This window comes from Amblyomma mixtum, chromosome 5 (assembly GCF_055824585.1).
Source record: "Amblyomma mixtum isolate Tamu chromosome 5, ASM5582458v1, whole genome shotgun sequence".
Classification (NCBI taxonomy): Eukaryota; Metazoa; Arthropoda; class Arachnida; order Ixodida; family Ixodidae; genus Amblyomma; species Amblyomma mixtum.
Window position 1 is genome coordinate 89,960,292 of NC_143016.1, and position 27,830 is coordinate 89,988,121.

At 48.7% G+C, this 27,830-nt stretch overlaps 1 protein-coding gene across 1 annotated transcript; it reads right to left on the bottom strand.

The window, feature by feature from the left end:
- Positions 1 to 533: 533 nt before the first annotated feature.
- On the bottom strand, positions 534 to 27,734 carry LOC149342980 (uncharacterized). The gene is made up of 10 exons (XM_089546855.1): positions 27,502 to 27,734; positions 26,744 to 26,851; positions 19,325 to 19,565; positions 16,329 to 16,570; positions 14,913 to 15,170; positions 13,206 to 13,453; positions 11,833 to 12,033; positions 5,221 to 5,448; positions 3,075 to 3,286; positions 534 to 1,294 (listed from the first exon to the last, which is right to left on the bottom strand). The coding sequence occupies exons 1-10, from the start codon at positions 27,712 to 27,714 to the stop codon at positions 687 to 689; spliced, it is 2,559 nt and encodes an 852-aa protein (XP_089402981.1). The 5' UTR covers positions 27,715 to 27,734; the 3' UTR covers positions 534 to 686.
- Positions 27,735 to 27,830: the final 96 nt, after the last annotated feature.

Sequence of the window (27,830 nt, forward strand, 5' to 3'; positions counted from 1 at the left end):
ATTAAGGCGGAGCCTAAGTTTCCCCTCCTTTTTCGTCAGCTTTAAACACATGCAATGTCATTTCAAACCGCATTCATTGGACTGTCTTATCACTAACCTAGTAAAGCGAAGTAATGGCGGCTTTCTTGAATAGCCACGAGGAGCAGCTACCGAAATCGTGACCTTCTGCACTAAAAATTCTGCGTAGAATAAGTCAGCGAGAAGTCCGCATTTCAAAATGTTGACATATGTGGTCAACATATGTCCACCAACTGGTACCACCAGTAGATAAAAATAAAACGGCGTAATGCTCAAAACCACGTCTTATGTTTCCGGCATTTTTTTTACTAATATATGACAAGGACGGATGCACTAAACATTTTGATTGTGTTCGAAAGTGCGGCGTCTAAGACGCCCCCACGCCGTGAACGTTCGTGATGCGTCAAGGGGAAAAAAATAACAATGAGCTCATCACAGAGCCCATTATCCTCGGGTAATTGTCACCGTTCATGATGAGTTTGAAGTAAAGGTATTCCTAAAACCGCACAGCAGTCATCTGGGTGCTGTGACGCTGTACTAAATATATCCTGTGTCCTGTCCCGAAGGTAAACGTCTTGACTTATCTAGAGAGTTGTGTTCATTAAATAGCGCATTAACTAACAAAATATAAACTGCTCCGTCACTAAGCAGCTGGCGCGCCGACAACGTCAGCAGTCCGGGGCCGGGTGGCGGTGGCAAGCAAAGGCTTCGACGAACAACGGCGATGACCTGGTCGCAAATTCCAGCGGCGACCTGAATTTTTCCCCGCAGTACGTGCGGCCAAATCGCACCAGCAGAAAGCGGTCAAAAACAGGCCTCTTCATAAAGTTCGGGTTCCTTCTAGAGGCTAAGAGCGCAGTTTCCATCGCCCATCTCGCCTTTATGTGGGCCTTCCAGTCTTCGGGCTTCAACTCGAGCTTCAGGGTCTCCTTGGCGTACGACGCAAGGCATTCGCCAAGTTTTTCTCCAACCTCTCCTTCGGGGTGGTCGTCGGGCGAGGGATGCTGCAGGGCAGAGTCAAACATCCTCCCGGCTACGAGGACTCCCATCGTTCCGTAGTTGACGCTGGGCTCAGGGGCCAATGGGTACAGGAAGTCGGGTCGAACATGCACCACTTCAAACTCGCCTCGCCGCAGGGGCAGTGAGCTGAATCCTTGGCTAATATCGATCCGCCTGCCCGTCAGTCGCGTGTTTAGGATCAGGTTGACAAGAAAAGAATCGGTGTAAGGCTCTTGGAAGGCCACGTCAGTTTCGGGGTCCACCGGCTTGAGCCCACCTGCGAACGTGACAAGATCGCCATTAGCCGTAATTATCACGTGGCCCTTGAATCGTACTGGCCTCGAGATCTGTCCCTTCCAGCACCTGTCAGAAAGGAAAACCAATATTTAAATATTGTGAGCTAAGCATGCAATCTATCAGTTGTGAGCAACCACAAATCAAACGAAACCAGTACTAGTACTCCTTCCCATAGGCCACAAGTAGCAGTTAATCAGCATGGCCAGGTGTTTACAGGCAGCCTTATGTTGGTTAGTTGGTTTTGGGGGAATGTAATTGGCGCAGTATCTGTCTCGCATATCTCGGTGGACACCTCAACCGCGCCGTAAGGGAAGCGATAAAGGAGAAACTGAGAAAAGAAGGGAAGGAAGAGGTGCCGTAGTGGAGGGCTCCAGAATGATTTCGACCACCTGGGTATCGTTAACGTGCACTGACATCGCACAGCACATGGGCGCCTTTTTCGTTTCGCCTCCATCGAAACGATGCCTCCGTGGTCGGGCTCGAACCCGGGTAGTCCGGCTCAGTAGCCAAGCGCCCCAACCACTGAGCCAGCGCGGCAGGTAAGCCTTATGTTAAAAAAATATTGCTCTCCGAGAAGTCGAATCCAACCCACGCTTTGCAAATGTGGTGCACTAAACAAGAAAAATGACGTGTGTAGAGGCAGATTACGAATACGAGAACTTCAGAATGTACACAACACGCTATAGATACAGGAAATTAGTCCCCGTGGCATATTTCCCGGGGCCTGGCACTACTCGCCGCTGTGGCGGCGAGTTTGTCAAAGAGGATGACCTTCAGGTCGAAGTGACATTCTTATCGCGTACGATTTAGCTCAAGCCATTGTCTGTGATTGTAACTTTCAACAAACTAATGTGAGTGACTTTGCAACAAAAATTTCAGCACCTGTTAATTTCCAAGCCCCTCTGGCTGAGACTCTCAAAAAGAATGTCGTACTACATTTTGGAACTTTCACTGGCGCGGTAGAACTTTAATTACGTCAGCACACAGCCTCTATTTATTTGTACCAGTGAGCCAGTTATATCACAGAAGAGGAGACCCTAAATAAACATCGCTATACAGTTGGCAGTAGTGGAGGGACGCATAGTCCCGTCTGTGCGTACAGTAATTCCGTAAGGTGTCACGATAAAGTTTGGTGCAAGCATATGGGACCTCGGCAATGGCAACGGGAATTATGTTAGCGTGCCTTCTCTCTCGTGGGAGTACTGCTAGAGTCCGACACTCTGTCCGTCCATTTAAGCAATTTGCGGGTGCACGAAACCTAGGATTCGTCAGTCGTTAGTGGTCATGTAAGAGAAAGTCACTGAATTTGAAGTTCTTCAGTGGTTATCCGTGTAAATTAATGCAGGGTTCTGAACAACGCTCTCTGCGATCCACTTCTTACCGACCACTAAAGAAAGGGCCTGAAAAAAAAAAGAATTTGAAGGAAGTTTCTACTGGAAATCTACATGTGGCGAGGCGCTGTGCGCTTAGCTGCGCTGGGTGTGTGACGTCAAGACGGAGGACTGAATGTTCATTTCCACTGCAAGAAAAAAACTTTGCACCAAAGGTAAGAAAGCTTTTTTTTGAGCAGCGTTAGAACTTGCCACTGACGTAATTAAACTTTACTACTCCATCAAAATCGGAGTGGCAGAGAGGGGGAACAGTCAGCTGTGGTCGTTAAATCTTACTGTAACAAGCCAAGTTTTGCAAACAAAAGCAAGGCGTTGGCGTTGGTTGTTTCTGAGCGACAGTTTGACCGCTGGCACGGAATGCTGCCTTACCGTGTATCTTGGCAACGTTGGCACGGGACAGTGCCAAGACTCTCTTGTCCAGCTCCAGTGCCTTGGAGACAGTAAGCCTTTGGAGGGCGGTGCTTCGCACGTCCTTCCAGATGACCTTTACGGTGTCCGCTGTTCTGTCCTCGCCCTCCTCGTCGGCAGACACGATGGTGTGCAACGCTTGGCCGAACTGGAAGTGCAGCACCGCTAGGCATCTGCTTCGTGAAGAAAATTCGCCTATGTCTTATAGTTTGTTACCTAAACAGTTGGGTGCGGCAAGTGTTCAATCAAGATAACTAGGAATTCATTAAGTGTATACATTTTCTTGCAATTATTCGTGATTATATGCATCGCTGTGACGTATTCTCGCGAGGTGCCTTAATTCAAACAATTTGCTGTGGTACACAGTCTGAGTTGCTGGACAGAATGACGATAAAGAGCTCGACTCTACGTTAGGAAATTCAAGATAATTGCTATTCTCGCTATAAAAACGCTCGTTTGCTGGCAGCACTTAATCCTCTGTTTTGCCGAAACGCTGCTTGAGCGCGGTGTTGGTCGGCATTTTGCTGCAGTATCATACCGAGGATGCATTGTAATTTAATATTCATTAAAGTGCAAATACTTATGGTTCGCCTATTCTGGTTAGTTTTGGGAAAATCCTGCAAACGAAAAAAAAAAAGATTGCTTGAGTGTATTTGAGTTTTACCACAGAAAGACTATAGGATGCTGAAAACATAATGAACGGCAGCGCAGTGACGCATTCATAATTTTTCATTGTATTTTTATGCCGTAGTAGTGCGGACCAGATCCGCACGTAAACGTGAACGCACGGTGGGCACGGCAATACAGGTACCAGCAAGCTCCTTCAACATCCATTCTGCTGCATTGTGCAGGTCATGCTCCTTGGAATGGCCAGGACTTATACGCACAGCCGTATCTACCAGGGCACACATACAGCACCGCCTCGACCAGGTCATCGTCATCCGGGCATCCCTACTATGCACCTTGCGGCGTCAGAACAACGCCACCAAGATACTACGTAACTTCAAGGACAACAATTGCTGTTCATCGAGGGGGTACCTCCTCACGTTGGTGTCCCTGGAAACGAGGCAGCTGACCGAATTGCCAGGGACGCCCACAGCAGTGAATTGCCAACGAGTTACGGAGTGGCGGCGTGTGATGTGGCTCGACACATCATTGTAGTCCTGCACCCCCTTGACCCTCGCGTCGCTCTTAGCAATCCGCCCCAGCGGCTCTGAGAGGACACCCTCCACCGCATCTGCGTCGTGTGTGTGGGTAGCCAAACGGCGTCACTGCATCCGGGCCTAAGGCAACGCTCGCTACGTTTGTGTGGCGACGCGGAATCAGTAGAACGCCTGCTCTTTGCACGCCTCGTCCACACGAGCGCGCGAAACAGTTTGTGCAGTGCGTACAGACATGGATTTCACTGTTCAACAGCCGGGGACCTTACCTTCCCCAATGCGCCTGTACACGAGAGGTCGCCACGCAGTCGATGCTCTAATACTCTTTCGCTATGAGGCGCGGCTGGAAGCTCGCATCTAGCGTGCGTGCCGGTGCTCTGTGTTCTGCCGTGTCTTCTGCTACTCAGAAGTGGCGAGCACCGCGATTTCTGCAACCATCGCGCGCATTCCAAAAGGGCCACTCGCATCTCGGCCACCCTGTCTTTTGTTCGCACGGAGTTCCTCGGCCGTCCTTCTTTCCCTCTTTTTAGTTCAGTCCTGTGCTTCCCTCTATCTAATTGATCACAGAATGCGCTCTCCTTGAACCGCACCGAAGGTGTTCTCCTCCAGACACAGCTGCACTCGTTTTGTATCTCTTTCCTGATCAACAAGAATTACTTCACAAAACATAAACCTTCGACACGAGAGCTGGTTCGTCTCGGCCTCGCTAGGGGCGTTATCGCAACGCGCCTCCAACTCTTCTTTCTCCTTTCCCTCTCGCACTCCTTCCCTTCGCCCTCCGCCCACACAACAAACCGGTCACTATGGCCACAGCAACATAATTTAAGGGAACGAAGGCCGTGCTGCTAACGCTCTAAAAGATGCTTTAAACTCGAGATTCATGGATGTCTTCACAAAGGTATTCTGATTTGTTACGCTTGAGCTGGATTTTTTAATAAGACCCTTACCTCTTTCGAATGTCCTTTTCGCGCATTGAAGGTTGCGCAGAAACCTTCAGTGCAAATGCTGCGTAGGGTGCAAACGGCGCCAGAAGTGTGTAAAGGCGCGCAGTCTGAAGGTGGCTGTTGGCAAGAGCTTTCAGGACGCCGCGAACCGCCGATACGTCGCTGCAGTGAAGAGATCGGGGCGCCGGAAGTATCCGGGAGGACGCGTACGCCTCAAGCACAGCGAACCACCTGCGAAAGAGACGGCCGAGACGCTCAAACAATGTCTTCGAGCCTTTGCCGTCCCGTATCAGCTTGGTCAGCTAAACACCAGGTTATTAGAACACTTGGTAAATCGATCAGTCTGGTTTGTCAAAAAACTACGTCTGCAACCGCCATAATATACTTTCAGTAATTGCATTTTGTGGAGCACGATGGTGGTTGCATATATATATTTTTTGTGGTGCTAGTGCCACTTGTATTGAGCGGGAGCCCGCATTGTTGCTCCCAAACTACTGCCGATGTGAATTCCTTGGCCAGTAATAACACACCGCCCGTCTTTGTCCTGTTGGGAACGGGCCACACAAGCCCACCGCTGGAACCAGTGTTAAAGATGGGGCTTCTATCCCACCGCTGGAACCAGAGTTGAAGACGGAGGGGTCCTGGAGATGACTAACTCGTTTAGCCCCACAGGTACCGGCTCCGAATGACGTTGACGGACTGCGCTATCGAGGAAACTGTACAGGAGGGTTTATTCTACATATTTACAGATGAGAATCGAATCGAATCGAATGCAATGCTCCGATCACACAACAACATCCCGTTAAATACGGTTCGCGCTCCCCAGATCCCTGGCTGGGGAACTTAGTTCGAATAACGTTGTCCAATCGGATGGGCCATTGATGACGCTGGCGGTACCACCCCCGGCACGGGGCGGTGCTGAAGCTCTCTCGCTCTCTCACAGCTCGGGGGATGAGAAGGGGAAGACAGTCATCAAACACAGATGCGTCACCTTGACCACTGCCGCAAGTTTTCTGTGCGTTGCCTCTGTGGGAAAGCAGAATCCCGCAGTCTCCTCGCAAGTGGTTGAACCTTCTCGAACTCCCCCGCCGGATGGCCGAAGCACGAGACCCCTTCGACACAGCGTCTTTCAATTAGCAGCCTCGCTCAGCGTGACCTTGCGTAGCATCATCCAGTCCGGTGACCCGAAGGTCGACTCGGCCAACGTATACCGGTGCTTCTGTCGTGCTGCTGCTGTCGCAAGCTCCTCGCCGCAGCTTTGCCTAACGACGACACTCGTCTGACAGTAATTTCTCCCAGGCCGGTGGGAGACAGCCTCCTTCGATCGGTTCGGAGGTTCGGTGATTTGGAGTGCAACAGCCCCGGCCGTCGTCGTCTATGCTTCTGCCGCCGGCGCCAGGCCTCGTCATATCCCTTGCTTTGCGAAGAGTCACACCCGGCTCCCAGGGCCACGTTGTCCACTCTTAACAGCTCGTTCGCGGCCCGAAAAATCTCGAATGGCCAGCGTTCACGACCGCTGGGCAGGAAGAGATGAGGCCGGAGTCGGGTGGAAGGGCTGGTTTCCAGAAATGGCATCCAAGCTCGAACATTCAACAAAGAATGGCATCAGTGGACTGTTCCACGAGACAGGGCACTGACCCACAAGCAAGCGCTCGGAATCTGCCAAAGACCCACCAGGCTTCCCACAATGACAACAAAGGTTTACTAAAACATGACTGGATTTTGGCGCAATTTTGGTGCCGAGAAAGCGCAAAATATCCCGATTGAAATCGCCAAAGACGGACTGCTTGGACCAAGGTTAAAAGCAAAAACCCACACACAGTAGGTGGTCCTACCAAGTACTCCTGTCTACAACAATCGGTTGAATCCATCAGCATTTCCGTGCGGTTTTCCGTTCCTGAAACGCATCGAGAAATTGTTTTTGGAGAGCAGGACTCCGTCTAAGCAAGCGACCATTTTTGGGGGGACAAAACTGTCATAAGCATGTTTGAGACGATGATCAGTCTCAAATATGAACTTTGCGCCGTTCAAGTAGCTCTGGTAACCCGACAACGTCTGTGCCGTCTAAACCAAACGCGCGCTCTTTGTCTGAAGCGCTGAACGCTTCTTCTCTACAGGTCAGCCTGCGGCTGACGTACTGAACATGGTGCTCTTCGTGGCCGTCGCCAACTTGACTTAAAATAGCACGTAGTCCTCCATCACTGGCGTCACACTGAACTTAACTCTTCGCCATAATAAGTGGTCCGAATCAAAGGTCTGGACACGAGCGCTTCCCCCAGACGAGTTTTCTTTTCGGTCATTTCAGTGTATGTCAGTGAGGCTCCCTTTTCGTAAGGTGTCAGTCAATCAAGGGATCTACGCTCCGTCTACGCGACGTTAAGCGTAGTTCTCCTAAGGCACTCCTGTGAGTGCCCTTATCTCTTGGTAGCATGGGAAATCTACGCCTGTGATTTCTAACTCAGTGACACCATAGCCTTTGTCTAAGGTAAGGAAAAAAAAAACAGTAACCTCCGATCAACTTGTTTTAACTCAAAAGTAGCCTATCCCTGCCTGATTTCATAAACACACACAGAAAAAAAAGAGGAATAAAAAAAAACGAAACAGCCACTTCGAGTCGCCACGCGGGGGGAAAGCTGACTCCCCGCCGCCGAGTTGAAAGGATTAGTCTTTCAGACGTGCCCGCCGGGGTCGCGCTTTGACTGATTGTACTGCAGTCAACTCGTGACAAAAGGCTGCAGAAAAAAACGATCCCCGACTCTCATTGTCGTTTCCGCGCCCCCTCGAGGCTCTACGAAAACCTTGGTCGTGCCTACAATGTCGATAACCGACTCTGGCTCTGGACGACGAGCAGTGACCAGCGCGAGAAGGTACCTCTTTCTCTCGCCCCAAGCAGGAAGCTCGGCTACCCATTCGCCATGCGCGCTTCCTAGAATGCGGTGCCAAATGTGAAGGACGATTCCTTTTCAAGTGCGCCCGCCGAACACGCCTGCATGTGTCGTCTCGGTTGTTCGACGCCTGCGTTCGCATGCGCCGAGTACCGCGCAACCTTGCGCTTTCTGATCTCTTGGGCCGCTTTGCCTTTTTTCTAACTGGCTTTTTGTCCCGACGTCGCGGTCTAGGCTTTCTTACAGGCCGATGCCCCATGAAGCACTTCGCGCTTGTTCTGGTCGGAAGACGTGCTCTCCCCTTTTCATTACTACGGTCAGCCTTTGACTCGCGTGCCGCCTGACCAGTAACTGCAAGCGCAAGTTTACGAGGCGCAACGCGGGAAGGCTTCGCCTTTCCTTCCACCGCATTTCTTTCTTTCGCACCTGTGCGCGCAACCGAATCTTTGCATTTGATTCGTTTTCTCTTGGTTCTTGCCCTTTTTCTTTTTCTGCGCCTAGACTGCACCGTGTGCGTTTCTTGATCACAACTAGCTATCTCTAGTTTTTCCGTCGCACTTTGGAAATTTTCCTCAAATTCCAAACTGGCCTCTCCGGCTTTGCAGCAGAGTGCCAGCTCCACGCAGCTGACAGACGGACATGAAACTGCCCCTGAGATCCCTAGCTCATTCCTTTGGGGGTTGTCCTCTCCAGCTTGCCTGTCGCTCTGCGCGCCATTCTCTTCATTGCTGCGCTCAGCTACAACTGAGCCCGCCTGGCTGTCGCTCTGTGCGTCATGCTCTACATCGCAGTGCTGAGCCACTACTGAGCCCGCTTGCCTGTCGCTCTGTGCGTCTTTGTCTACATTGCAGTGCTCAGCCACAACTGAGCCCGCCTGGCTGTCGCTCTGCGCGCCATTCTCTACTCTGCAGTGCTGAGCTACAACTGAGCCCGCCTGGCTGTCGCTCTGCGCGCCATTCTCTCTACTGCAGTGCTCAGCTACAACTGAGCCCGCCTGGCTGTCGCTCTGCGCGCCATTCTCTCTACTGCGGTTGTTACTCTCAAAGGGGGTTTCCGCTGTTTCTACCTCGAAACCTTTTTCGATAGGTAAACCTCCCTTTTCGCGGTCCTGCCGGTTTGACGCCTGTATCGTCTCTACTGAAAGGGTCGCGCTCGTAACAGTCCCGACAAAGTTGTCCGTTGCCACTCCTGCCTCACTCGAAGGAGAATCCTCGCACTCGTGTCGTTGAGACGCTATCTCGGAATGCTCTCTCTTAGCATTACGTCCAACTACACTGGACACGGTCTCGGATTCTGCGGCTTTCCTTGGACTACCGTACCGGTTGCACACGTTCTCTGCCACTTCCCTCGTGGTGTCGCGATTTACCAACTCGGCTACGGTCACAGACTTTGCGGGTCTTGCCTGCGTACCTATTTCATAAGCATCGCTTGTTCTTTCAGGAGTTCCGGCTCTCACAATACCGCCTTTTCTTCGCAGTTCGTTCTGAAGTTCTAATATCTTTAGTTTCCTTGTTTCAATTTCAACCTTCCACTGTTGCCGTTGCCGTTCCTTCTCTTTTTCCCACTCTCGATCAGCTTCCTTTTTAGCCTCCTGGTCGGCTTTCTCTTTAGCCTCCCGGTCGGCTTTCTCTTTAGCCTCCTGGTCGGCTTTTACTTTGCGGGCTTTTTCCCCTTGTACCAAATTCCACGTATCTACCAGCAACTGATCGTTATGGTTGACTTGTTTAAGAATGAATTCGCCCAATTCAATTTTGGTTAGTTTGCTAGGCACTTCAACCGACAGTTCCTCGCATATCAACAGCAAGTCCGACTTGTACAACCTCATTAGGTCCATGAAAACGCTTTCTCCGCTTTGGCTCTGCTAACACAACAATGCCTTGAGAATAACCCCTCTCAAACGACAAAGCCCTGATTCCCAGTCAAGATTATTCTCTGAATCTTAAAGCCTGGCGAATCCCATAGCAAAACCAAAACGCTCACCCGTGGAGAAAGCACGATGTCGCACGGTCCATCCCACCTGCTGCCAACCAGTGTTGGGAACGGGCCACACAAGCCCACCGCTGGAACCAGTGTTAAAGATGGGGCTTCTATCCCACCGCTGGAACCAGAGTTGAAGACGGAGGGGTCCTGGAGATGACTAACTCGTTTAGCCCCACAGGTACCGGCTCCGAATGACGTTGACGGACTGCGCTATCGAGGAAACTGTACAGGAGGGTTTATTCTACATATTTACAGATGAGAATCGAATCGAATCGAATGCAATGCTCCGATCACACAACAACATCCCGTTAAATACGGTTCGCGCTCCCCAGATCCCTGGCTGGGGAACTTAGTTCGAATAACGTTGTCCAATCGGATGGGCCATTGATGACGCTGGCGGTACCACCCCCGGCACGGGGCGGTGCTGAAGCTCTCTCGCTCTCTCACAGCTCGGGGGATGAGAAGGGGAAGACAGTCATCAAACACAGATGCGTCACCTTGACCACTGCCGCAAGTTTTCTGTGCGTTGCCTCTGTGGGAAAGCAGAATCCCGCAGTCTCCTCGCAAGTGGTTGAACCTTCTCGAACTCCCCCGCCGGATGGCCGAAGCACGAGACCCCTTCGACACAGCGTCTTTCAATTAGCAGCCTCGCTCAGCGTGACCTTGCGTAGCATCATCCAGTCCGGTGACCCGAAGGTCGACTCGGCCAACGTATACCGGTGCTTCTGTCGTGCTGCTGCTGTCGCAAGCTCCTCGCCGCAGCTTTGCCTAACGACGACACTCGTCTGACAGTAATTTCTCCCAGGCCGGTGGGAGACAGCCTCCTTCGATCGGTTCGGAGGTTCGGTGATTTGGAGTGCAACAGCCCCGGCCGTCGTCGTCTATGCTTCTGCCGCCGGCGCTAGGCCTCGTCATATCCCTTGCTTTGCGAAGAGTCACACCCGGCTCCCAGGGCCACGTTGTCCACTCTTAACAGTCCTCTAAACGTAGCATATGCCTTCGTCTACTTGCGCAACCTTCATAACTTAAATTTGACCCACTGTGGAAGCAAACTTATAGGTTCATGTAAACATACGATTACAAGTTTCACCAGTACCATGACTCCTAAAAACAGCTTCTATAACTTAAATCCTAGCATCTTGCCTGGAAGTCAACTTAAAAGAAACTCAGCTCTCCCTCTTGTCGGCCAAACCCAAGCCCACCTACTGTTTACACACAGCCTACTTTCTACTGCATTTCTTTGATGTTCCTTGTTTTCGGGTACAAATTTGGATAACTTTGTTAATGTTTTACTGACTATCCTTGCTATTGATTGAATAAATTTGGGCTGCGTGGACTGTGGCAGCCTAGACAATTTGACAATGGCAAAAGGAAGGACAGCTGAAAGTACAGTTTCATTCACTATGTCGCTGCGAATGAGAGCTTGAAGTCGCTATTCTATCCGTCTTCTAACCACACATGCATCATGTATTCAGCCACTCTTTCCAGAATGATTTAATGCGCACGGCGCTACCACATGCCGTTACACCTGGGATAGTAGCGCTGTGATATGTCATCATGAGCAGGAAAAAAAGTGCATATTCACCATCAGGATTACCCATGGATATCGGCCAAATTGATGGCGTCGTTGTTATCTTCCGTCATTTTTCCACATACGCACAAAACGTGCAGTCTTTCGCAAATGGGCCCGTGCTCCTGGCCTGAACGTAAATTGAGCACACGGATAGAAACTCCGGATCTAAAGCATTACCTGATTCCATATGCGTCGAGATCCAGCGCCTCTTTGTCGACTTGAGGCGGAAGTTGGTTCTGAGCATGTGGCTGGCTCTGGGCGATTTTGCGCACCACGCCGTCCAAGCGCGCCACGTCAATGCGGATCTCGCGTTCGTAAAGGACTCCAAGTGTTGATGATGCCTCTTCCAGCAAGGCGATCGTCAGGCCCGACTCACCGCTGCAGATGAAATGTACCGTATCGCAACTAGTCACGCCTTTCACAAGGCGAAGAGAAAAATATATTCTAGAAACATCACAGCGGTATTCCTGAGATATCTACGCATCCGAGCGAATCACCCATTAGATGCAACTGCGAGGTATTTCGCGATGTCAAGGGAAATCATATGCCACAAATGGCATTAGTGCTGACCACGCCTGTACTTACAATCGACATAAATGTACTGAAGATTTCATTCAAATTAAGAATGAAAATACATCTTTGATGGTAAGCAAATGTTTTCAGCAGAAAAAGACATTTAAATGTACAGTTAAAACAAACACTAGGTGCAAGTGCTACTTTGAACAATCTACTTTAAACAACTGTGCACAGAAGACCCTCAGGTTTCTTCGTCTACAACTGCTTCACATTCCTATTCTTTCAGGTTCAACTGTAAGCTAGGAAGAATTGAATTGTGAATTGTTGGGTTTAACGATTGGCTCTAAGGGACGCTGTAATGGATGGCTCCGGATTTATTAAGACCGCCAGGTAACGTGCGCTGGTCTCGGACAGCACATGCCCGTTTTTGTATTCGCCTCCACGAAAATGCGACCCCCGCGGCTGGGTTTCCGCTCGGGAACTTGGGATCAGCAGCCGAACGCCAAAGACGTTGAGCCACCGTAGTGGATGTACAGCAAGGAAGACCTACCCTTCTATCTATTCAGTGTGCATTTCACAGCACTTCATTTTTTATTATCGCGGCAGCGTCGCCCAGGCTGTCGTTCAGAGTCACTTGAAGGACCAAAGTGGAAAAACGGATAAGATTACGAGCATACGCAAAGAGCATTTGTCCCTCGCTGCGTGGTCTGCTCGGCTGTTCTGCCCACGTCACACAACCCCCAGTTTTCACTCCTCACGAGCAGACGAGCAGCGACTATATTCTATTGAAAAAAAGTTGTATGATGCTATAACCTCATATGGTTTGTCGTGTAAATGTCATACAATTATCATTCAAATGTCATACAAATGTCCTTCAATTTTGCGAAGTCATACGCTTGTCATAAAAATGTCGTCCTTGACATTTGTACGTTTGTATGACGAAGCCTCTGTGAGTTTATTGCATAGTACAACTTTTTCAGTAGTGTAGCGACTTTTTTCAGCCATAAAGTTGTTATAGTCAGCATGCAGTTTACCTGCTTTGTTCGATGGGATTCCCTGGATGTACGCTAACTGTGCCAGCCTTATCGTAGTCAATGCGTAGAACAGTGACGAGGTTACTGTCCAGCGCTGCCTCAATCATGTATGTGAAGAGCTGTGAGAAGTTCGCCGCTCGCATCCAGGCGGTCAGGTCTACTCTTGCAGCCTTCCACATTGGAGCGAGACGGTGACCAGCGGACACATTTGTGAAGAAGGTCAGGCAAGAGTTGTAGGCACGGGCAGCCTGCGGTTTTAAATGCAAATTTATAAATGAATAGGACGAAGGATGAATACTTCAAGGCTCAGGGTGTCCGAGGCTCTGTAAAACATTAAACGATTATATATTCATACAGCCTCGTTATGCGAGACGGTCATCATCATCATCATTAGGCCAGCAGCGCCGACTAAGACAGAGGCTTCTCCCATATCCCTCCAATAAAACCTGTCCGGTGCCAGCTGCGGCCACGTCATCGCCAAAAATTTACAGTCTCAACCGTAGACCAGACTCGTGCCGCACCCTGCTCGCTTATATTCGCTTGGAATCCACACCGCTACACCAAGGGAGAATCGGTTATATTCCATTCGCATTATATGCCCTGTTCATGAATATTTCTTCGCCTTCATTGCAGCCAGGACATCATTAACTCGTCTTTGTCCCCTGACCAGCTCTGCCCTCTTGCTGTTTGTACTCTACACATATAGCTTCACATATCCCTATAAAAGGTTCTTAACTTCCTCCGTTGCGTCAGAGTTCTTACCGCCGTCCTGATCAGTTCATCCGCAGCCGTCTGGGACTGAGGGCCGGGTGTTACACTTGTATTCGCATGGGGTGGCCAAATCCTGCTCTGGTGAGAAGGTGCGTTGTTGACCCTGGTCGCCGGGTTGATGCCTCCCCCCAGGCTTGGTTATTCAATTACATTAACATGGTGACTTTTAACGCATTAGCTTTAAGTAGTTCGTGTCGCAGAAAATTCGCCGTCTCCGTCGGCATCGGCATCGATGACCGTAAGCGAAAAATCCGTGAAAAATACCGAGAAGCAACCCAGGAGGCAGGCGGGCCTCCTAGGTCCCGTAACCTTAAGGAGTCCTCACAATATGCTCACCGGATTGTGAGCAAATTGCACACCGCGGCAGGTGGAGTTAAATTAATGACTGGTCGTTGCTGGGTATTTCACTTACCGGCACGACGTCATGTCAATGTGATGTCACGACACGCTCAATCAATACCGATTTTCTCCGCCCGCTAACTTAAACTAATATGCCCGGTTCTTCGCATTAACACTCTCGCGTTAAAAGGTGCCTGTTTTATATATCAAAATTCAAAGAATAAAAGCTGTTCATTTTCCGGAGAGGAAAGGAGGGTTTATGGTCTGAGTGGGTTTAACGACCCAAAGCGACTCAGGATATGAGGGACGCCGTAGTGAAGGGCTCCGGAAATTTCGACCACCTGGGGTTCTTTAACGTACACTGACATCGCACAGTACACGGGCCTCTAGAATTTCGCCTCCATTGAAATTCAACCGCCGCAAAATGTAAAAGAGCCGCCCTGTTTGTACTCTTGCTATGGTCGCCTGTTGTGCACTCAGTAGTGATTTCAATAGTAATTGCTTGTAATACCGCACGACACAGCCGCTGAAAGCTGATGCGCGGCACCTTCGGCCGAGAAATGTCACTCCATGCTTTAAAGCTTCGGTAAGTAGTACCTGTCCAGAGGCGTTGTGGCCCTTCGGTTCGCCGCTGTTCTCGGCGTCGGGGAGCATGCGCAGCATCTTGGCGTGGACCGAGGAGACGTAGGTCTCCTCCAGCCACTGGTGGTATGTGGTCGAATGGTTGCCGCCCGTAGTGAGGCCCTGCTGAGAGACGCTCCACAGGCCGCACGAGAAGTTGTAGAAGTCGGAGCACGGGTCGACGCCTCGAACGCGGACAGAGTCGTTGAGCGCCGAGACGGCTTCGCGACACTCCTGAGCGCAGCATTCACGCGTGAATCAACTTGCCGAACATAGAAATACAGACACAGTCCCTACAGTTGCTAGGCTCTATCACTATCGAGTGTGTTCCAGACCCTCCCGTTCAAAGGACGCCGACCTAAACGCCAATTGGGACCACTGGTTCTTACACAGCCCAGTGGCACTATTCACATTTATCCTCATTTCTCGTGCCTCCTCCTGGTCCATAGCAGCCAATAGTGGCTGCGAAGGTATGGCGCATAACGCGGTACATTTTCAGGATGGTGAAAAAAGAGCGGGCTCTTGCAACGCTCGACGTATGAAACCGTCGTGTGTGATCCTCTGCTTGTTCGTCCGTGTCCTTTTCGCTGTTTTTGAAGAAGCGTGAAACCGCCGGCGAAGGTGCGAGGTTCGCTTGTGCATCTTGCCTTTTTCTTTCTAGGGACATCCAGTATGAACTCAGACTGAAGCGAAGCTAAAATCAAAATCCTATTCGATATTCACTCTCGTGATATAAATATTCAAAGCCCCAAGGGGTAAGTGAAATGTAGTTGACATCTCACCGGGGCTTTGTCTTAAACAGCAAAATAAATGCGTTCCAGGTGGGGCTGCGATAGCGTCAAACTATCCTTTCGTTTAGTTTAACGTACAGTGTGAAAAACAAAACAAGCTCAAAGCTTCCACAATGATTTGCCGCTCCATTGCACAGTCACGTAATGTGAGAGACACACTTTCCAGCGACATACAATACTGGCGCTTGAAATAAGTTTTGCAGCTATGCGGAACAAGATCACAAAGTCAAGTGAAGGCTGTATGGCGAGAGAATTAGGAGTGAGCGCTGCGTGCTCCTCTTTGAGGCACTTAAAGTGTTTCTGTGCATCAGCTTTTTCAACAAAAGTTCCTTCGTCTGGAATTCTACAGAAGTCAAGGGAAGAGCTGATCGGCCCGACGTAAGGTCGCCAGTGCGCAAGGTAGGGATTCATTGATTCTTACAACGCACCTTTACGCGTTCCTGTCTTCAGCGACGTGGCTATTTTACGCTTTCTTTTTCGTTAATAGTCGGCCTGCAAATGTATTTAATTCAACGTTCACAAAAATTTTTACTGCATGCCCTTTGTTTTCGTTCTTAAGAAAAGTCTCCTGGCATTCCTTGTACATTGAAGTTGCTCTAACCTTAGATGTGCATGCTTTCAACAGTTCCCTGATGAGGTGCCGGTTCCTGAGTGTTTCGGTTCTCTCGAACACCTGCAGCGCCTTGCCAATCATGATGCTGAAGGTCCAGACGCCAACAAAAAGGACACCCAGTGCGACGGCGACGCCACCGGCCACCAGGAGGAAAGGCATATGTTCGGGCTCCTCGTCTTCGTCGTCATCGTCATCATCTTCCCCCATTTGGCTCTTGGCCCTGCTTTTATCTGTAGTGAAAGGCAAGAGGTTTTAGGCGCGCCAAGGGTTCAGATTTTCAAGTATTACAAACTTAAAGGCCGCGGCCACGTCGCCTTTGATTAAACAGAAGAAAGCAACAGCGACGGATTAACTCTAGCGCAAGCAGTTCTGCTGCCGCCCATCGACAAGCTGAGATACGCTCAAGTTTATTTCAAAGCCTCTTACCTAAGCTCCTATGTCTGACGAACGGCGGGCGACACAGACCTCGCACGAGCGAGAGCGGCGCCAGAGACAATGAGTACAGGGCGAACCTTCAATAACTGCCGGGTCTGACGTCTCGGTAGAGGTTCGAGAAAGGTGGACCACGCTGGAGCTAGAGCGTACGAATCGTCAGAGCTAAGCGGCCGCCGGCTCAAGACAATTGAATTATTTAAGTGCGCCGTTGTCTAGTTTAGCCAATTTTTTTGTAGAGTCCCATACTTATGCAAATTATAATTATTGATTCGTTTTAACGTTGTAGCCAATTTCAGTACAATGAAGACCAAACGGCTTCAAGAGCACCATTAGTTCTTTATCACCAATGTTCCTAATGTATGTTTGGTCAGCACCATGAATTTTATGAAACATGAGTACTTGTCGCCGTTCTTCATACGGATCACACGCTTCGCCAGCACCACTGGCGCCTGCAAAGGCTTACTGTCTATATGTAGTTCTGACTGGCTTAATGTTCAGTCGGTAGTTCCGGTTTAGGAAACTAATTGTACAGGCTTAGCTTTGTGTTACCAGTGATGCGACCCTTTCAGCCATAGAGTTTCTTACTATTACCTAGAGCAGGGGTTCTCAAACTGGGTTCCGCGGAACACAGGGGTTCCGCGGGCTGTCTTCTTGTGTTCCGCGAGAACCCTCACCGGCCCTGACCCGGCAGCTGATATCAGACTGGCTTTGAGTGCTACTGAGCCACGCTTTGACTTGCTCTTAAAAGGGAAGCAGTACCACCCAACCCATCACATTAGTATTTGTGTTAATCTGTGCAATAAACATTTAACTTTTGCAACTCTTCTTTGCAAAAATGCACTCGACAACATTGCTGGTAAGTGAAAGCAGGGGGGGGGGGGGGGGGGGGGTTCCCTGGAACTTATTGAAGGCTTTTGGGGTTCCTCCAAGCAAAGAAGTTTGAGAACCCCTGACCTAGAGGGAAAGCTGACACCCCATCTATGGGAGTTTGCATGGAGGCCCCTTTGAGACCACTTCAGCCACCATGGGCGCTCAAAGCGTCATGGGGCGGTGAGCTACCGACTGCAGAACTACAACTTTTGGCCAAAAAATAATAGAAAAATAAAGCTGTTCGATAACTACGAATGTCCTAACATTCAATATCTTGTCTGTAAATTGCAACAAACGAGCAGAAAACCATGTAAATGCAAAGTTTGCCCAAAATAAGAGATGGCTAGCTCTCCTATTGGCCAAGTAATGAACACTACAAAACTAATATTTCGTAATTAACAAGGGAATTTTTAAAAGTAAATAAGTTTTCCAAAAAAATATTGTTGCTTACATACTTTAAGAGGTTTTTTTAATGGCATTTCGGAAAAGTGAAACCTTTTATTGGCGTCGTGTGTCGTTGCATTTACACTACTATGGCTTTTGCACACTGCGTTCGCGCGAAAGTCGTCTGCGCACACACGAACAGCGTTTTCGGAATGAAACATCTTAGTAGTGCCACTCCGTGTTCCCGAAAAAATACGACTGTCCCGCAACAAGTAGCTCACCGTCCCATGATACTTTGAGCGTCCATGGTGGCTGAAGTGCAGCGCCGCCAGCTTTCCCCTAGGTAACAGTAAGAAACTCTATGCTTTCAGCGGCCTTTCTTCTGGTGACGAGTGTCGGACCGTCTGTTGCGAGACATAGTAAATGACGCGCCATTTCTTCAATGCGCAGTCAAAGGCAAGCAAAGAAGTGGTAGGGTTTTAAAGTAATTAAACACAGTAGACGTGCCAAAGCATATGCTCATCCTTCGCCTCTTCTCTCTGGCAACTACGTGCGCACGCAACCGCGTTTCTCGCTCATTTTCACGCCCTCTCTCCACTATGCGGCAGCCGGCGCGGCGCCCTCCGTCCATTGGCTGCAACTGTCGCGACGCTCTTCCAAACTCACCCGAACTTCCTCCTATTGGCTACAACTGTCCCGACGCTCTTCCGAACTCACCCGAACTTCCTCCTATTGGCTACAACTGTCCCGACGCTCTTCCGAACTCACCCGAACTTCCTCATATTGGCTAAAACTGTCGCGACGCTCTTCCAAACTCACCCGAGCTTCCTCCCATTGGCTACAGCTGGTGCGACGCTCCTCCGAACTTAACCGAGCTTCCTGCCATTGGCTGCAGCTTGCGCCACGCTCCGAGCTTACCCGAGGTATTCAGAGCTTCACACAAGCATTTTGGTTGGGACCATGATAAGTAGTGCTTTCACACCAGAATGGCAAAATGAGAGTTGTATATTACTTCGCTTCGGAAAGCATTACTACGTGCTGTCAACTAAAACGTAAGCAAACAGGAAGAGGATAAGCCATGCCGAGCAAAATATAATGTAACAAAAGGGGATTGCAGACATATACACCAAGAGATAGCCAGGAAGCCATACAATAAGGGCCCATGCAGCTCCCGAATATCCTTCGTCGTCTTCGTCGACCGCACACAAGCACCTTCGTCATCTTCTTTATCCAAGTATATGTCCATGGCAATATATACTGGAAGAACATCGCTCGCGAGCGTGTACTGTACTCACCTGGGGTGCTGTCGCCTTTCTTGGGTGAAAGTATTCCGGTGACCCCTCCCCGCCTATGGGGCATCTTAAACAGGGCCTTTCGCATGCTCTCCAGGTTCCTGGATCTCCAAGGTGAGTGGGCCTCTACGCTAGACGTGCCTTCGGTTGGAGGCTCGTTATCGGCTTTCCTGCCTTTGGCCAGCTTTTTCTTCTTGGAGCTCGAAGGTATCTGCTGGTTTTTCTTTCCCTTTTCGCGTCTTGCCTAAAAGAAGAAAACCACCGTACAGGAAGCCTGTCAATGACTGGTTTTCACATTCATCTCCAAGACCATGCCACAAGATCCACCATAAAAACAGTCTCGGTAGTCAGGCTTATGGCATATCACACGGGCGCGAGCATAATAGGTCAAAAGTTAACTTTACGCTCACCGGTGACAATATACGTACTTAGGTATTTATATCACCACCATGACTGGAGCAAATAGAACATGCTGAGGCTTGATAGCAAGTCTTGCAGACTTAACTACGTATACCAGAGGACGTATTCTGTAAGCCGTCCATTTTAAAGTGGCCCTTTCGCGTCCGTCCAGTCCTCTGTCATTGGTCACTCAGATATACCCGTCGCTTTCAAGAGTCTGTGGAAAGCGACCCGGGCATTGGGTGGGTGGCGACCGGCATCGGGACCGGCAATTTGCTGGCACTGACTGATATGCACCAACTGCTGGTGAATTACATCGCAGCGCTCTCTCAACAGCAGGCGACCGGACCTGCCAGTGGCTATTAGTGGCTGCGATCTGCAGCCAACGGTGAGGTGCGGTCGCCAAAGGTCGAATGGCCGGGCCGCTATCTACAGACACTTGAAAGCAGTGGGTATTCTGAGTGACCAATGACAGAGGACGAGACGGACGCGAAACTGCCATTTTGGAACGTACAATTCATTGGATACGGCCCCAGATACCCCTCCCCTTTACGGCTCTCAAAATCAAGCTCTGTGACCTGAGGGCAGTTTTCAACAATTCTGAGGATTGCAGACAAGGGGACAGCGGAACAACCTGCTAAGAATGTAGTATTTGTAAATTAATCCTGGCAATTGTTACTAGACTCAAAACAAGGAAGTGCTTGCCTAAGGCGAAGGAACACTGGTCAGTCTGCTGAGGTTGAGTTCTATTCATAATGGAAGTAGCGTGAAGGACGAGGACGACAGGAAGAAGTACGATACGACACGAGAGCTTGTCATCACTGCTTTATGATAAGCGAGTTTACACTAGTTTTACTCGTCCGTTAAATTCGCATAAATTGCAGGATCATCACCGGACGAAAAAAGTTTTCTTGCGAAAATCTTGACTGCTTAGTTGCTATTCTCTAACTGGGTTTTCTATTTATGAATAAAACCTTCTTACATGCTGGGTTCACAAATACTGTGTTCCGACTGCCTATTCCCGTCTCACATTTAGTATTTGAAATAAAAAACAAAAAAATGTGGATAGTTGCATGGAAGAGGGTGCGCTTGCATCGGGTAAAAATGTGAACCAATGGTAACACTGAATTTATTTTCCTGCCGAGCCATGTTCTCTGCTAGGGGAAATGAATCTTTAGCACCTGTATACCTCTGCATCTGGTTTTCATTGTACCGACTGGCAGTCACAGTTGTTTATACTGCCAATGAATACAGCAAGCTGCTCATCCTATTTCGATGCATTCATTGTTCCCGAGTAGAAAGGCTAAAAGGCGCATTGAAAAATCAGAACTACATGTGTCGAAACCTACAACCTACAAGGTTTATTTTTGGCAGAGACTGCGAATGCAGGGTGTTACGGCAGTACATGGCGTACAACGCTAGATGCGGATCCTTAATCCGAATTTTCCACCCTTATAACGAGGTATGATATAACGCTTGCCTTAGCGACGTCTTTCTCCTGAAGTGGGCTATCCGAAGACGTTCTGTTCCATCCCAGCGATTTCTTTGGCGGTGGTTTTCGTTGGTCGGGGCTGTTGCTCTTCCCTTCCGGCTTATGTTCGCGTGCCCTCTGCGTTAGAAATGGCCATTGTTACGCAGACACAACGAGAATAGAAGTGTTTTACGGCTGAAGTTCGCGAGAGAAAACTCATTTGCTAATTATAAGTCACGCAGCTATAACAATCTTCTCACCATAATGCTATGTGAGGCCCCGTCTGAGACTGCCTGCATCCGGCCACAAATGAAGGCCCCATATCCTTAATCAAACACCAGTTATTTGCGGTCACACTTTGGGTTCCAGCATCACTTTTGAAAAAGGTTGCATGAGCGAACCCACCGCGGTGGCTCAGTGGTTAGGGCGCTCGGCTACTAAGCCAGAACTCCTGGGTTCGAACTCCGCTGTGGCGGCCACGTTTTGATGAAGGAGAAATGCAAAGGCGCCATTGTGCTGTGCGATATCAGTGCACGTTAAATATCCCCCAGGTGGTCTAAATTATTCCGCAGCCCTCCACTACGGAACCTCTTTCTCTCATCTTTCACTCCAACCTTCCTCCCTCTCCTTAACGTGCGGTTCAGGTGTCCACGGAGACGTGAGACAGATATTGCGCCATTTCCTTTCATCAGAAACTAATTTCCATGCGCGAATAATAATCTGGGCCGTAACAATACAGAAATAGGCCTGAACAAAAGATGCGTGCGGTACATCAAGCCTGCCCGCAGCAATGGATATTAATTACATACAAAGGAATGTGACGCAAAATGTTAAAAAAATTTAATCATAGTGGGACGTCGGCGTAAGATGAAGAAAAGCGTCGGCATGAAGGGGCCTGGCAAGCGAGTCAAGAAACACAATAGAAGCTAATGCGCGACCGCGAGAAACTTTGAGGGACAGTAGTCAAAGATGTGCTATGACGATTCTACGAGCTGTCATTGCTAGCGTTAGCTTGCGTTACTTTGTAAGCAAGAGAAGACGTTGGGCGGAGGTGACCGAAAATAGGAGAGGAATCCCTCACAGAGGCTCGACTGTGTATACGTGCGGTATAAAGGCGATTACCGCCACACATAAAGCTATCAATATAGCCAGTGAATAGAGCAATAACCCAATAACCCGCCACATTTGTTATGTTATACGATCACTGGCAAAATCAGGAATATTTGCGTTCTTACTTAAAGGCAACACTAAAGGGAAGGCGGCCTCAAATATAAAATTTTTAGTTCTCAGATTGCGCGTAGAAGCGGCATTAAGTTTTAGTCATGTGTGCTAACTAATTTGGAACTCTAGTAGTTAAAATATTCCACGTAGTGCCTGAAATAGAGAGAGAGTGATAAAGAGGAAGAGAAAAAGCAAGGATGTTAACCAGAAGTGTTCTTCTTGGCTACCCTGCACTGGAGAAGACGTATGAGGGGACTGAACAGGGCAAAAAAGAAGAGGCAAGGAGCATAGTCACAATTTGTCACTCAAGCCAGTCGCTCTCAGGTAGCAAAACAGTGCCTTGAAGGCTTTTAGGAAAGTCAGCTGCTGTGACCGTGGTCCGAGGATCTTATCTATCCTCTGTAAAATGGCGAGGATTGAGGTGGTCCAGGGCACAACGCAGCGTGTGTCTTTCGGTCGCAAAAGCAGGGCCCTCACACGGGAGATGTGCGATTGTCTCCTCGCGGGCACATCTTTCACAAGCAGGGCCGTTGGCTATTCCAATCCGGAATGTGTATTGCTTTGTAAAAGCAACTCCAACCATAGACGGCACATCAAGTTATCTTCGCGACGCGGTACCTTATGGGGAAGACAAAGGCGCAGTCCAGGATCCAGTGCCCTGAGGTGGCGGTTGAAAACCTTCCCATGCCAAGCGGAATATCAAAAACAAAACGCATGCGAATGGTATTCAACACGCATGAAAACTGGGGAAGTGCTTGTATACGCATATCTTTTCTGCCCTCATCGGCACCCATCATACTTTTCTCATTTAATGCGAGAGCATTAGGAGGGCCACGACGGCGAAAACTGCGAAGCTTTCACCTGCCATCCGTGGTGTGTTCCCGGTCTCAACCTGCCACCTGCTATTACTTCGGCTTGCACGAAACCTTGGCTATAATTGCGCACCGGCTCTAATGAAAGACCAGCTATAATGAAACACCGGCGCTAGAAACTTGATAAGGAGATTTCAGTGACTGGTTATAGTAAGTGGGCTCTAGGGGTGAGTTACAAGTAGCGGCATATAGAAAACAATGTTCTCGCATTTCCTCCTCAACAACCCATATGGTCCCACCTCAATTTTTTCTCTCTGGTATTTCACTTGAGCAAAGTATCAGGCCGACCTCCCTCCATCTTTCAATTACAAACCGCTCTCTACCTTTCTTAACACTCATGCGCACACACGTAAGTACGAATGTATGTATACACGGTATTAAAAATACTAAAGCACAGTGAAGCAAATTTCTGGATCGAATATTTTTGTATGGCTGATTGAATAATGAGGCCAGAGAGATTACATACCATGCTAAACTTATGAAAAAGAACAAGGTAAGCGAGAATGCAAACGTCATAGAAGATGCGTGATTCAGATTGCCGCGAAATTATCGCAGTTATCCGCAATCGATGGCGCAAAAGAACGCAGTACGCATATGACGAAAGAAAGATCATTTGCCTCACTTGCCTTAGCGACACCTTGCTTTAGATTCGGTTTCTGCACTGTTGCCCCCTTTCCGCTCGTAGCCTTCGGTGATGGCTTACGCGCGCTAGTCTTGTTCTGCATGAGATCGCATATAATATAAGACGCTAATAAGTTGGACTGCAATAAAAAGCTATCAGAATGATAAACTGCAACTGTAAAACGAGTGACAGCGCACATAGAGTAAACTTTGAGCACGCGTATCGTGCGAGTACATTTAATTGCCTGTGCGCTACTTTTTGTCTTGGTTTGTCTTGTCTTGGCCTTGGTTTTCAGTAAACCTTCACGAGCTCTCTGAGACAGCTTTTTTTTTTTTAACAAGATACGCCGAGATCATACTTCAGTTTCACCCTTAGTTGACGAATGATCAAGAGTTTGCTGATGGGCCAATTGGTATTCTATGGTAAAAACAGAGCTCGAATGGCAAGGTCATAGAGATGAAATTACAGACAGAGCGAGACGGTACACAGAACATCTCTTCCCCCTCGCCCCCCTCCCCGGATTCCTTGAGTCATATCTAGTTCTGCGGTTCAGCTAGGCATATCAAGCAGATGAGAAAGCACGTTTCCCCAACACCAATGAATGTGTGGTACGTATATACGCCAAAACTTAATAGGTTTCGCAAAAGCTGCTGCTGTTTTCAGCGCAAAACATTAACAAGACACACAGGCCTCTTTCGTTGCATCGCTCATGGCTTTGCGTGGTGTGGGAAGTAAGCCTCCAGCTAATAACCATAATAATGATGCTTTATGCATCAGTATTTTACAGGGTGATTTCCTGCCCGCTAAAGCAGTCAAAGTTGGCTTGTGAGCGGGACTGGGCAGTCAAATTAGGAACACTGCATACCAAAAAAAGTAGTCAACATCAAACTACCTCTTTGTGAAGTATTTTAATGCCTGCACGTGCAGCGACTATGAAAAAAAAAGAGAAGCTGCTACGCTACCTTCGGCACGAAGGCAAGCAAAGAAAAAACTGAAACGCGTAAAATAGTTTCCACAGTTTCTGGAAAAGTTTTCTTGCTTTTATTCATCAAAATGTTATTGAAAGATAGTGCGTTAATTACAGAGACATTTATCTTTTTTTTGTTTCACATATCTAGGCGATTACATGCGGACTCCCGAAAAACCTCTTTGCTGATGCATCGCTGGTTGTAGGAGTCCCTAATACTAGGATTTTGGTAAACGGCACACCGCATATTTCTTTTTACGTCGCCGAAGGCATAAATGAAAGAAAAGCAGGACACACAAACAGAACATACACATCAAGCAACTATCACTTTACTATTTTTTAAAGACAACTGTCATACAGTTGAAGAGTGCAGGTGAAGTCACTAATAAGGAAACTAAAAAAAGCATATTCTTTTCGCCTTCATGCCAAATCCACGCACGCGCCTGGTTGCGTTGCTCCTTAACACTCAGCCACTTCAAAGAATGAACTCTAAACGGCAGCCAGTGAAAGTATATCACCATCACTTGCTGCGGTTTAAGTTTTCCCAAGCTCACATGTAGATCACAGGTAACTACTAGAGGTAAACTATTTCACTGATGCGTTTCCCGAGAGACGGGGGCCGTTAGAAGCGAAGAGTTTTCTTGGCGACACTCAACATGATATAACGCCACAATGAAAGCCAGAGCGAGTAACGGCACTTACTGGATCAGAGTGTTTGCGACGTGTTTCTGCCGCTGGACGCTTGTTTTGCTTTGATGCTGCGCTTGTAGCCTTCGAGTTAGGATCACCATGGACGACTGGCTTTTCGATCTGAAGTTTTCAGTAGGACATTCAAATGAAAAGCAAGGTCACATGGATCCGCCTGGACCCAAATGTCATTAAAACTCACTGGGACCCTGAAAGTCCGAAGGACATCCAAGGAAGTTTCAGTGCCCAATGGGGACGTGTCGTATAGAACAGATGCATGCACAATGAAGTGCTGCTGTGTGAAAATCGCTGGACCCCCCCCCCCCCTTTCCTTCCTGCAACTGTTCGTGTAGAAAAAGAAATTCAGACACGAATATCAGTGTCATTACAGTAGCCTCACTTGCACCAGTGAAGCCTACCATGAAAAAATTAAAAATTGATCGTATCAAAGTACATTTTTCCATACGAGCCAACACCACTACCAGGACCAAATCAATCTTTCGGGGTCGGCTCACGACACCTTAGCGGAGCTCGTATCGCCACGGTAACTGGTATGTCTTAGGGCTGTAAACTGCCTTTTTGCTTAACTAGAACACTGACCATTTCCGTACGGACCACACTAGAGGACACTTACTATAGCTAGAGGTCGTCGTACAAACGTGTGAAAAAAAAAAAGAAAGGCGGTGGAGAAAGAATATATGTTCAGAATTATTATGCCAAACGTAAAATTAATAAAATTAGTAGTTAGATAAATAGGGCGAAATTATAGATAATTCCATTCAGGTTCACAGAGCAGTTTGGAGAAATACAATGAAATAGAAATACCGAGCATGGTTGCACCTTCCACCGTCCAGTTTCAAAGGGCAGTCACCCATCCATCAAAACTCGCGCATACTTGAGCAGAGCTGCTTTACATGAGCTTTCCTGCAGTCTTCGTCATTTTTGTGAAGTACTAGCCCGTTAATAAGAAAATACTGACTCTCGATACACTCCAAATATTTCATTCAGCTAATACTATTTCATGACCTCGCCTTAGCAACAGTTCACTGCCTTTCCACTGTGAACGTGTTTCCAGTTTCTTGTCCTCCTGTTGTAAAGACCACAAGAGAGAGAGAAACCGACACTTCTTCACGTGTGGGACAATAGTCCACCTTGTTCGATGTCAGGAGCAAGCTGCACTCACCCCCGAGATTGGTGGACTTTGATCTGCCGCAGTCTTGAAGGCTTCGTCACCACTGAGGTTCTCTTCGAGGACTTCCTCGCGATGCTCATCATCGGCAGGACTCTTCGCCTGGAAGAAATTGAACTTTCAGTTTTCTCATCTCTGCCAAATATCTTGCTTTTTATAGTCAGCGCTCAATAACTGTTGACGGCTTTAATATCCAAGTACCTAACGCGACCATTCTAACGCCTAACACACCCTTAAACTAGTCTACAGTGAGAGCTAACAGCGCTGCAAAGTCATTGTTAGCGCGCAACGCTTCAAATTATCCAGGATGGCTGGCGCTATTTGTCATAATTGCTCCTTACGCATTCCACAGAGATATTAAATCTACGTAGGCTTCTGCTACCTGCGGGCGGAAGGGCATGCATCACAAGCACTAAAGAAGGCAACCAAGGAGACTTGGCTGATTTTTTTGTTTTTTTTGTTTGTTTGTTTGGGGTTTAACATACCAAAGCGACTCAGGCTATGAGGGACGCTGTAGTGAAGGGCTCCGAAAATTTCGACCACATGGGGTTCTTTAACGTGCACTGACATCGCACAATACACGGGCCTCTAGAATTTCGCCTCCATCGAAATTCGGCCGCCGCGGCCGGGATCGAACCCGCGTCTTTCGGGCCAGCAGCCGAGCGCCGTAACCACTGAGCCACCGCGGCGGGTGGCTGCCTTCTTTTGGCTGCCCGAGCACTTTACGGACGGGTCGCTATCGCGAACCTCACCTTCTCAGACTGCGTTGGCTCCTGTTTTGCGCTCGCATTTCCCTCCTGTTGGCTTCCGCGCTGCGTGGCACTGGAGCCGGGTATTTTTTTCCCGGTGGAACGAGCATGTTTCGTTTTGAGGGACTTGCTGGAAGATTTGGAGGCCGGAGGAGCGCCCTGCCTCTTCTCAGCCATCTTATTCTTCTTCTGCTTCTTCTCCAGCCGGCTCGTCATAGTAGACAGCCGATGGATCTCAGCAGTTCCTCCTTTAGATTATGAAAATCCGCAGCGTAGCAATGAGTGTGGAGAACAAGCAATTTTCCTTGTTTGAACGTTATGACCGCGACCCA